Source organism: Periophthalmus magnuspinnatus, chromosome 8 (genome assembly GCF_009829125.3).
Source record: "Periophthalmus magnuspinnatus isolate fPerMag1 chromosome 8, fPerMag1.2.pri, whole genome shotgun sequence".
Taxonomy (NCBI): Eukaryota; Metazoa; Chordata; class Actinopteri; order Gobiiformes; family Gobiidae; genus Periophthalmus; species Periophthalmus magnuspinnatus.
In genome coordinates this window covers 18532424-18544286 of record NC_047133.1, presented here as the reverse complement: position 1 = coordinate 18544286, position 11863 = coordinate 18532424, and the positions used below count along the sequence as shown (strand labels likewise).

The 11863-nt window shown below is 40.1% G+C and overlaps 1 protein-coding gene across 1 annotated transcript in view; it reads right to left on the bottom strand.

The window, feature by feature from the left end:
- Window positions 1–1729: 1729 nt before the first annotated feature.
- kcnj19a (potassium inwardly rectifying channel subfamily J member 19a) overlaps window positions 1730–11863 on the bottom strand; it is a 37059-nt gene continuing 26925 nt past the window's right edge. The window contains exon 3 of the mRNA XM_033970938.2: window positions 1730–2617. Coding sequence (XP_033826829.1) covers window positions 1953–2617 — 665 coding nt within the window. The 3' untranslated portion in view covers window positions 1730–1952. The remainder of the gene's footprint in view (window positions 2618–11863) is intronic.

Here is an 11863-nt window from a genome sequence, read left to right as displayed (position 1 = left end):
CAAAAACACAATTAACCACACGCTGGGAAAATAGCAAACAGCGTTTATTATTAACTTAATATAATTTAGATTTGATAAACTAACTACAGAACCCTAGTTACAGAAAGGTTGGGACAGTGGATATTGTCACAGATAGAACAACGCATTGCTTAAAACCATCATTATCTACAATATGATATTCATGCTAGAGATCGACTGATGAGGTTTTCCATGGTCGATGCCGATACCGATCGTTTAGAATCCAGAGAAGCTGATTTTTTTTATTTTTTTTTGGGGAGGGGGGGCAATATGTGAGGTCAATTTTCATATATTTGCCCAAATATTGTATTTTAAATTTACTGCAAACTCCCCCCAAGCCTTTTTTCAACACTGAGAGCTGCGTAATCATATTTTTTGCAGTTATTTCTTTGCAATAAAGTGTTCAAATTGAGTTTTATATGTATTCTTGAGGCAGCAGATTGGCCAGAAACAAGTATCAGCCTCTGCTTGAGATTTAAGGCCAATCGGCGATGTTGAAAAGAGCAAATATTACCCTGATATATCGGCCAGCCAATGTACAGTATCCATCTATCTCTAATTCATGGGTTCAGCTTCCTGCTCATGCAACATTTTAAGTACCTTTTCCCCCTCATTAAAAATATTTCGTTTCACTATGGCAACAGTTCTAATGTTTAATCATCATCTGAATCACATGGATAACCAAAGATAAACAGCTTCATGTAAAGATTTTGGGAGTGGGACAAAATGTCATGTCACAAGACTACACAAATGAAGAAAATCATCGTTAGTTTTTTCCCCATTGTTTTTAAGAATTGGAATTAACAAAAAAGGGGTTACCTGTTAGTGAGTTAAATCTGTTTTATTTTCATAAACCTCTTGCAACAAAAATATTACATCAAATGAACTGCAAGGCCAAAATTGGAAACAAGAAACTGGAAACTTATAGGAGTTATTTTAAAATCCCAATCTCGTATCTTGTGTTTCGTCTCATGGAAATTGTGTCTTGTCCCAAACCTAAAATACCCCCCCCCCCAAAAAAAAAAAAAAAAAAATTCCCAAAAAAATCCCCCAAATCCCATAACATAATGCCGAATTTTGTTAATGAAATACTCCACAACATTTTCTTTTCGCATCTCAGTAAAACGGAAATTTTGGGAATAAAAATCTTGCACGTTTTTATTCCCATTCCAACTTCAGTTCATGTGAGGTACAGCCTAGTATTCCCACTTTCTACACTAAATACGTTGTTTACACTTGGTTTAAAACTGTATCTAATGTAGGGCCGGGCACCATGGCAACAAATACATATCACAATTTCCTTGGAGCCAGATCATTTCAATTCTATCACACGTTTCATGTACAACTTGTATTTTTCTATTGCTTTTAAAATGTAAATAAAATTATCTTCACTGTGATTGGTTAATCCAACTGTCACTCAGATGGTGGCCAATAGGAGAAGTGGGTAGAGATGCATTAAAGGGCCCATATTACACTATTCTCTGATCTATGTTATAATGTTTCCTCATCACAAACAGACCTGGAGTTGTGTTTTTGAGAAGGTAACAACATTCTAACATGGCTCAAAGCTCACAAGAGTCCATTTTGCGTAATATAGGACCTTTAAACAGACAAATAGTGAATCAGGGTTTGAAAAAACAGCTCATCGACTCAGGGATGATTCAGTTTGTATCACCATAACCGTCAGTCAGTGTCCCAACCTTTCGTAACTGGGTTTGCGTCAGGTGTTCGGGTGCATACAGTAAAGTATGGTTCTACATGCACATTAGTGGGCTGCAAACAATATAAAAGCATCAAGTCTCTGCCAGGCAAATTTATGTGAGAAACGAAGCGATCAAACTCAGATAAACCACCGTGAATCTTGGTATTTCTCATCAAATCAGCAGCGTCTGTAAAAATAATCATCTCCCTAGCAAGGCCCAAGTACAGCACAGTCAACGATCGGCGGCCATTTTACGCAGCTTTGGTGGCAGTTTATCCTCTGGCCTCCCCCCTGATAGCAGCTGACTATGCGCTGGCACCGGAGATGGGCAGAGAGTCGGTTGTAGGCTCTGCTGGTAGAGATCCCCCGTGGATTGGGTCATTGGTTCGAATCCCACTTTGAGTGACTTTAGCTGTAGCCTGTTTTCTGTATCGTTTACAGTGGATGAACTTAGACGCTGCAGTTTTAAAGGCAAGTCCCCAGTGCTGCAGGCTTTTTCTGTGTTATGCGAACTCAGTAGCAGTACTTTTCTTTGCAGGTCCTCCTTACCCGACGAGCTTATGCGTTGTAGTTTGCTTGGAAGTCTTCTGCTGCCTCCTCCGTGTCGGTTTTGGTCTTCTACGGCATTGATACAGTCCACGGAAAAAACACGGTCACGTCTGGTTCCATGGGCCTCGCTGGTGAGGGCAGAAGTGGGCGTGGAGAGGGGGGAGGGGAGGGAGTTTTTCTCTTCGAACTCTTTCATGCTGTAGGGAGGGGTGGGGACCTCGAAGGTGCTGTGGAACTGAGAGTAGTCCACCCGGAAAAAGCCTTCTTCCAACGACATCACCGGCAGGAAGCGGTGCCCCCAAAGAACCTCGTCTTCGGTGTAGGACGTCCTCGCCTGGCAGGTCATACCTTTGGGGAAAGAGAAAAAGATGGGTTTATTAGTGTTGTCGCTATACTTCAGATTCAGAGTTGATTTTGATACTAAGAATGGAGGAAAATACTTGATATTTGAAACCAATATGATACCACAGTGATAATAATAACAATAATAATCCCGTTCTTGACATAAAAAACATTGTTGGTTGAGCGGTGCGATTCCAGCTCCCTCAGATGAATACTGTTGTTGTGTCCTTGGGCAAGACACTTAACCCACCTCGCCCAGTGTTTGTGTAGTCTGGTGTGTGAATGTGTGTGTGAATAGGTGAGTGGTTCCTTGATGTAAAGCGCTTTGACTGTCTTGAAGGTGGTAAAGTGCTATAAAAAATGTGACTATTTACCAAATTTCAACTCAATATAATCAAATAATAGTAGTTTCTCTGGTGAAGATTACTATTATTCTAAATCTATTCAGAAAAGGAATGTTTTTTTTAGTATTGATGTTTCAGGTGAATATCTAGTTCCAATACTAATTTGATTTTATTTTTTGTGGCAACCTTAACTAGCATATATATAAAAGCTATTATATTTAAGGTAGGTATATCCAATTATATATTTAAAGCACATACAAAAAGACTGAAAAAGAAAGATTTGAAGAATGTGTTTTTAGTGCAAAAACAGAAGTTGTATAAATTACTAGCAAATAAAACATACATAATATAGACAATATAACAGTTGGGTTGTTGGGTCAGAGTCTCATTGGTCAAACACAGAAGACGGAGTTCCACATAGGGACAATTTTCCTGATAAATCCAGACTGATCTCTCTATGTTTTATACAGATTTATATCAGTCTGGTCCCCATGTCCTCTGTTGCATCTCAAGCCCCGTCAAACGTGATCGTCCAATCTGTTTTCTTCAGTAACACATGTGAAACGAAGGAACTCATTGGTCACCTACGATTTCCAAAAATAAAATCACATTTCTCTCACTTCAGATTTTCAGAGTTTAGGGTTCACTCATTGATTCTGAAGAAATCTGCCATGTTTTTCAGGCCAATGTGATATTTTTTTCTTTATTTTTTCCGATATAGATGTCCCTGATTGGGAGGGAGAACATCTTCGTAAAGTATTAAAGAAGTGTGTGTTCTGGATCCCAGGGAAGGAGACAATGGCTTAATTTAATATTGTTGAAAGTTGTAAAAATGGTAACACTTGAGTCATTGTGTATTCACTGGTTCTGGTTTCTGAAAAATCTCAAATGTATAAAAGTAATAAAATGGATCTATTCAAAGTAAAAAAAAAAAAAACAATACTGTCTGAAGATAAAGGTGTTTTATTTTGCTGTAGTTTGATTTGGTGCATATCTGCTTGAAATTGGACTACCCCACCTAAAATATTGTTTAGTTTGGGGACAGCAAAATTACACAATCTATAAATACAGCACAGTAATCAAAGCAAATTCAAGCCAAGATAACATTAGCAATGTAAATTTCAACTAGGGTAAATGAACCAGGTTTCCCAGAGCAACAGAGTCCAAACACAATCAGTCCGACGTCTCGTATTCAATTATCACATCTTTCTTCAGAGATTCCAGCGTTTAACGAGGCCCGGGTCAAGGGAGCACTTGTTTTCTACATGCCCTGTGCCCTGACATCTCTGCCACTTCCAATCTTATCCATGTAATTAGCAGTCAGTCAGCCAAACACACATCAATACATCAATGATAAGAGCGCTGCCTTCACCCGTCTCAACAAGCCCCATGGTACACATAATGGACCAGTCACAACCTCTGCCCCTACAAGTGCCATTTCTACAAAGGCAATGTATTTTCATTAAATCAGACCTATTGTGCTTGTATCTGCTCTATAGTTATAATCTCTGACACCCGTGGATCATTAGGTTATAATTTACATATTTCAAATCACAATATTAATCTAAAACGACTTAATAAAAGAAACAAATCCGCTGATTTCTGTGTAAGAAAACTGCGGAGTCCAATGGGAGCTGACGTCCGGACGAGGGTTGATCAGCAAAATGGCGTCTTGAAAATAAGCGATTCAAGATTACTCAAACATAAATCACTTCCAGTACAACTTCAGAGGGTAAATGAGAAGGAAACAACTAAAACATAATTAAAAGCTTTGAAACGTCCATTTTGCAGAGTAGGTCTGTTTTAAAGGTGCACTATGTAACTTTTCTATTGTTCTGGTCTCTGTTGGTTTACATTGAGATGCCTTGTCTTTGCCTGGGATGTTCCACACTGTTGTATTTGTGGCTTTCAGCTTCCGGTTTATAGGCGACATTTTGAGGACATTTCACTATTAAAAAAACATGATATTTTGTTTGGAATTGGTGATCACTATGGCAACGGTGCAAATTTCAAATCAGTCTGAAACCCATTGGATTGGTCCATTGGACTGGTGTTTTTATTGCTGTAAAACATGCACTCTTATTGTGAGGGAGGTCACGTCTTCACAGATCTGACTTGTTACTTTGCCTGGTGGTTTGTTGCATGGAGATAGATACATTTAATGCCATACTGTGGAGCATCCCTGGCAAAGCAATAACCTCTCAATGGAAACAAACTGATGCCCTACTCTTTAATGGTAACATAATGTATTTTAATAAAAACATGTCGGTAACACTGATCAAGAAACATTAAAATGTAGTTGTCTTAAGATTTCAAAAGTGGGAAAATGCCCTTTGTACTGTTCATTCATTTTCAGCCCATAACCTCGTCTCTTTTGGGTTTTTTCTCTGTGACATTTAGATGTTTGCGCTCAGATGCTCAAATCAATAAGCACTTAGCCGATGTTTATCTGAAGGCTCTGTCTGGGCACACAGTGAAAGACCTCTGCCCCGTCCAGCCCTTACACATTTATACTATAGTGCTTCTGTGAATGAATCTTGCATGTTATTTATACATTTCTCAGTATGTCTGTGATCCTTGAGAGTCAGGACAAAACAAAAACGGTCCTCTCTAAAACACAGCAATTTTCTCCATCCTTCTTTCACTCGTGAACCAGACCCCGAGAAACTTGAACTCCTCCACTTGAGGCAAGGGACTCTCCACCCGCCCAGAGACGGTAAGCCACCTTTTCCAATCGAGAACCATGGCCTTGGATTTGGAGGAGCTGATTCTCAAAATAGAGAAGCTGAGTCGTGTCGGTTTATGTTCTGCTGCATGAAGAACAGACGCAAAAGCACGGGAATCGTTCTGTAGACCTTTATTGCTGGTTACAGCAATAAAGGTCAAAATTCAAAGCACAGTCTAAAGCGGAGTGAGTCGTGTCTAAAGCAGAGTCTAACAAGATGAGACTGCACCAGTGTTTTATAACCCTCCCTTTGTGGGGGTCACACATTCCTGTATGAAAGGAGGCTACAGATAAGAAATGTGGCCTTAACCAAAATGACCAGAACGTAGCTGCCTATCCTCCCTCAGTGTGATATATGGCCACTGCTGCATGAGAAACAGAACATTTTCCACCTTTGTAAGAAAGTGAGCAATGTGTTACAGTTGTATTGTCCACAGTCGAAAGGCAAAGCTCTCAATTTACCGGTCATCTACATCAAGCATGCCCAAACTGTGGCCCAGGGGTCAAATGCCGCCCTCAGAACAATTTTTCTTGGCCCTCAAGCTTCCAGGTGAATTGGCCCATGTTACCTTAAACAGTACTTTTTACTGTACATTTCTGAAAATCCACTTACTGCCCATCTCAAATATTTAATGTGTCCCATTGAGGATGTGAGCATGAATAAAGGTCTAGTGGTGCAGTCTAACTTGTAATAATAACAGATTTGAAGTATTCACTGTATTGACGACCAGTCTATGGTGCTCAATCGGCTTTCAGCTTTGTCTGTGTTTTTATATGTGGCCCTTATTCAAAAAAGTTTGGACACCCCTGATCTATATTCTTACCCTCACCTGGATACAAGCGGTCAAAATGAGTTTCCTCCGGAGGGTGGCTTGGCACTTCCTTAGAAACAGGCTTCACGTGGAGAGGAGCCAGCTGATGGGGAGGTGTTCCGAGAATGTACCACCAGGAGGAGACCTTGGGAGAGACCCAGGACACTCTGGAGGGACTATGTCTCTTGGCTGGCCTGGGAACGCCTTGGGGTCCCATTGGAGGAGCGGCAGAGTGTCTGGGGTTAGGGAAGTCTGGGAGTCCCTCCTTAGACTGATGCCTCTGTGACCCAGCCCCGGATAAGAGGAAGAAAATGTCTAAAGTAAATTTTTGAAAAATTCAGCTTGTCAAAGTAGTGTCCCATCTTTTTGTCAACTCCGTCATCAAAAACCTCATTACATCAGGCAGTAATATTATGATCTAAATCTATGAGGGGGTCCTCATAGATTTCATTCATTTGTTACTCTTACTCTACTGAACACAGAACTACCACAACAGCCCATCACTTTTACACTTTTTTATATTTAAGACCATCAATGCTGCTTATCCTGCTGTCACAGCTGGAAATCCATCAGCTCCTTATAACAGATTTATTTAAACAGTACTGGACTGAGTCTGGGCCCTGAGGGACGACATCATCACAGCTCACAAATGGAACATTAATCTTATCTATTCAATAACAGGTGTTATAACTGCCAAAACATACCTTAAAAACTGTGCTGCAAGTCAGCTCACCTATCCACAGACCTGACCTGTAACTTGACCTAGTAGCGCCATCTGCTTGTCATTGAGATAGATGAGTTTTAAGCCATACTGTGGAACATGGTACAGAAATAACAACCCCACGGAGACCAAAATATCAAACACTCCACCAAAAAAGTTACATAACGCTTGTTTAATATTTAAATAAAACATTATAATAAAGTCATATTTACTGCTGTCTTACACAAATGTGAGTTCAGTTTGTATTATTTTTCAGTCTAAATACCCAACTGTATTTAACATCCCACAGTGTCAGACAAGTGTTCCGTCTCATTATTCCCACGTCTTAAAGACTCGGCTCCAGCTGCTTAATGCGCTACACGCTGATCTAAAACCAAAGGACTTTAGCAGAGGCTGTTGGCAGACTCGGGGCAGGCAGTGGGCTGTGGTAGGCTGTGGCGTCTCCAAGGGGTGTTTTTGGCATTAGCTTCACTGGCACTGTTTCCTATTGCATTATTAAGCCTTTTAACCAACAGCTCTATTTACCGACCTCTCCAATGTTAAAATATACAGTTTAGGGGGAAGAGTAGAGCATCATGGGAGAGATTCTGCATCTGTTTAGCCCACATTATGTAACCTAGAGTCACGTCTTAACGGAGCTTACTGTAGTTGTATAATATATCTAAAGTAGGCCAAATACTTTGGTTTGAATCCCGCTCTCGACGTAAACTTCATTGTTTGAGTGGTCAGATCCAGTGACCCACAGGTTGGCGGTGCAATTTCAGCTCCCATAGACGAACACTGTTGCTGTGTCCTTGGGCAAGGCACTTAACCCAACTCACCCCCAGTGTCTGTGTACACTGGTGTATGAATGTGTGTGTGAATATTTGAGTGGTTCCTTGATGTAAAAGTGCTTTGAGTGACTTGAAGGTGGCAAAATGTTTCATGTCGATGAAACGTTCTGCACCGACAAAAGCGCCTACGAAGGTTTGAACTTTGAGAGTGTTTAAACAAGAGAGAAATGTGAGAAAATGTTAATGTCTGTGTGAGAAAAGTGTATAAAGTGTGTGGTGAGGGGTTTTACAGCTGCAAAACATATAGAATAACTGTAAAAACTTTGCGGATTCCACCTATTGCGGGTTATTTTTAGAACGTAACCCCCGCCATAAATGAGGGACCACTGTACAAAAATGTGACCTTTTACCATAACTACCACTTAATGACATCACAAGGTGGAGCAGAGCATTTTGAGCTTTGGGGAAGTAGACTCAAACATGTGTGAATGAAACAAAACACAACTCCAGGTCTGTTTTTGATGAAGTAACAACAGTGTAACATGAATTAAAGCTCACAAGAGTCAATTTCATCCAATTCAATCTAGATTACTGTGACCTAGTTTCTGTACTTTATAACTTTTCATAAATTAATAACACAATCGTTGTCTTTAACCAACCCAAGAATTGAACCTCCTTGCAACAGTGGCTAATAGGCTAACCACTCTGCTACTCTCTATGTATTGTTCCTTACTACGATTTGTATTTCCTTCAAGATCTTTTTCTGAATGTTTTGTTCAGACATTTTTGGCCACAGTGGGATATGTCAGTTCACAAGTCGGATTACACCTCCATCCCACTGGTTTACTGCTGAAAATCATCTAATAATATTTTAAACTGTCAAATTAGGAGTTTAATACAAAATAAATCCTACACCAGATCCACTAACTCCACACAAAATGTCCATAGTTCATGAATGCTTCTGCAGAATCAATATTTCTGCTTAGCTGTGAATCTCAACTCCACTGGCAGGAATAATGGAAATGCAATAGAAATAAATGCGAACCCAGCACTTTCAGCATCATCTGGATCTGAGACATAATTTTTATTTTATGTGTGACGCCAAACCAGATACAGCCCTGAATATGTAGATATGTCTATAAATCAGACCTATTCCGCCAAATTGACTTTTCAGAGCTTTTGACCATGTTATAGTTGTTTCCTTCTCATTTACCATCTTGAACTTGTCTTTGTGTGCAATCTTTAATCTTTCACTTTCAAGACGCCATTTTGCCGATCAATTCCCATTTTCACCTCCACTGTAACGTACGCACTTCGTACTTCAATTTTATTTTCTTAATTGGTGATACTCGTAGGATTTGACAGCATTGCATAGTCGTTTTGGTACAAATGATCGCACATTGGACACTGCAGTTTTCTTTCATGGAAGTCAGCAGATTTATTTCTTTTATTAAGTCATTTCACATGAATATTGGGATTTATGATGTGCAAATTATAACACAATGATCCACTGTGTCATAGATTAACTAGAGCAAAACTAGAGCAGACACAAGCACAATAGGTCTTCTTTAAAGCACCAAAAATGTTCAATTTGAAAAGGGGTATTTTCCCCCATCCATCAACTTCCACTTTAACCATTCAAGACCAGTAACCCTGATCTATCTTACTCTAATGTGAAGGTTTAGGTGAATGCTAGAAACCACCCAAACAGCTGGAGAACATGCAAAAAAAAAATAATCTGGAAACTGAACCAAGTATCTTTTTGGTTGGGAGGTGAGACTGTGAACCAAAATGCCATCATTGCATCAATTACCAAAAGTTAGCACAGATCTACACTCATTCTTTTTTCCAGACCGAGGTTTTGTTTGTTTCATCCCTGACAGTTTGGACTGCTCACTTGCGCTTCAGAGTGGTCACGTGATGTTGTTGTGACGTGTCCGATGAGCTGATTTAAACAGGTTTTGGCGTTGTCTTCCTACTGGTGGAGGCAGGACGACAGCGCCATCTGCAGTCCGACTTCTTTGGGACAGTATTCCAGGTGTGTGAGAGTATAAAGGCCCCCTCGTCTTGGGTTAAAGTCCTGTGGGCACGTTTATGTATTTCTTTTGCCTCCTTAATCCAGCGACGATGTTTGTTGTTCGCTCTGTCCCAGTCCATAACGTGGTTCTCTCTTTTACAGTGATCCAAATGGCCGATTTGTGTTGCTCCTGTTCTCCTTTGTATCTTGTTGCTCGTGTGCACACCTTCCCCATTTCCTTCTTACATTCTGCCCTATGTTCTTTTTCCCATGTACTGAAGAAGCTGGACTGCAGATGGCGCTGTCGTATTGCCTCCACCGTTAGCAACGCAGCATGACCACTCTGGGGAAGAGCGCTAGGTATGAAAACAAACTAAACCCAGGATTGAAAGAAAAAACTGGACCAGATGAACCTCATTGGACTAGATGTACACTCACTCTCCATGTACTATTTTTTTTGCAATATCTTTAAGAATAACTGACAAATAAAAGGTGTTGTACTGCTGTATACCAATATATACAGTATTCATTAAGGTTCACGTTATAACTATGGTGATGGTTGCATTAAAGTTGCATTATTCATCATTCCGTGTAGGAATCTGCTACTGGCTTCACTCCCTGAAGTCCCCTGTTATTGCTTTCCTCTACAATATGGCAATAAACATGTCCATCTTGCTTGTATTTAATTTGAAGTGTTATGGATAAAAATACATTGAAAACATTTACATTCTTATAGCGGCGGTGGGGGGTGTGGTCGCTTTTCCACAGATCTGACCTTTAACTTGTATTTTTCCTCATCAAAAACATACCTGGAGTTGTGTTTTGTTTCATAAAGCCTACAAATTAGGCCGTGGAATTGCCAACACTGTGTTCCACCTTGTGATGTCATGCGGTGATACAGGAAGTGCGCTACTGTGAAAACATTTATAGTGAGTGGGGTCGCCTCTCCACAGATCTGACCTTTAACTCAGCCTGATGGCGTCGAGTGCTTGTCTCCATGGATATAGTTAAGTTACTGACGTGCTGTGGAACCTTCCTGGCACAAGTTGTACAATGCACCTTTAAACAAATAGAAATATTTTATTATAAATCGAGAACCCGATTACGGAGTGATTTACTTTGTCCAGAGGAAATTTTTAAAGTCGCGAATAAGAGCTCTCAGTGACTGCCTCTGCTGCCTCTGCAACGCCAAACTCATGTGATTTAATGTTATTATCAACAGTGTGCAGGCCTCCCCACTGATCCCGCCTCCGCCATAAGCCTATTCAACCCTGCACCGCCTCTGTCACAGCCGAAGAGAGGAAGAGAGATGGAGAGAAAGAGAAAGAAAGGAAGAGGGGAAGACCAGGAAAACTATAGAGATATACAGGCTTATCGTTACTTTGAGCTTTAGGGAAGAGTGTTGAATATGCTCCCAAGTGTCTTCTCTTTGCTCCATCAATCCCACCACAACAAACATCCTTTTTATTTCAGATGGGTGTAAAGTCAAATATCGAATAGGCTGTTTTTAAGACTTTCCACCCCCATTGCATCACTACTGTTCTCTTTGACACTTCCATCCAGATACCTTACACTTTTTGGAGTTTACAGTTATTTTGTAGGGATCCAGCTTTTTCAGTTCTGATACGGATATCAATACTTTGAGTTTGAGTATTTGCTGATACCCAATTTTAACCAATGCCCGTGTAGGGATAGCAAATGGCTTATTTACTCAAAACATACTTGACTTATAACAGGAGAGATCTAATTGCGTTATCCTGCAAATCATTACAGAACAGCTTTGTATGAATAAAAGTTCAAACATTATGAGACGTTCTAGGTCAAAATCTGTCTGTAAATCGTCTTATTACATCAAATTAA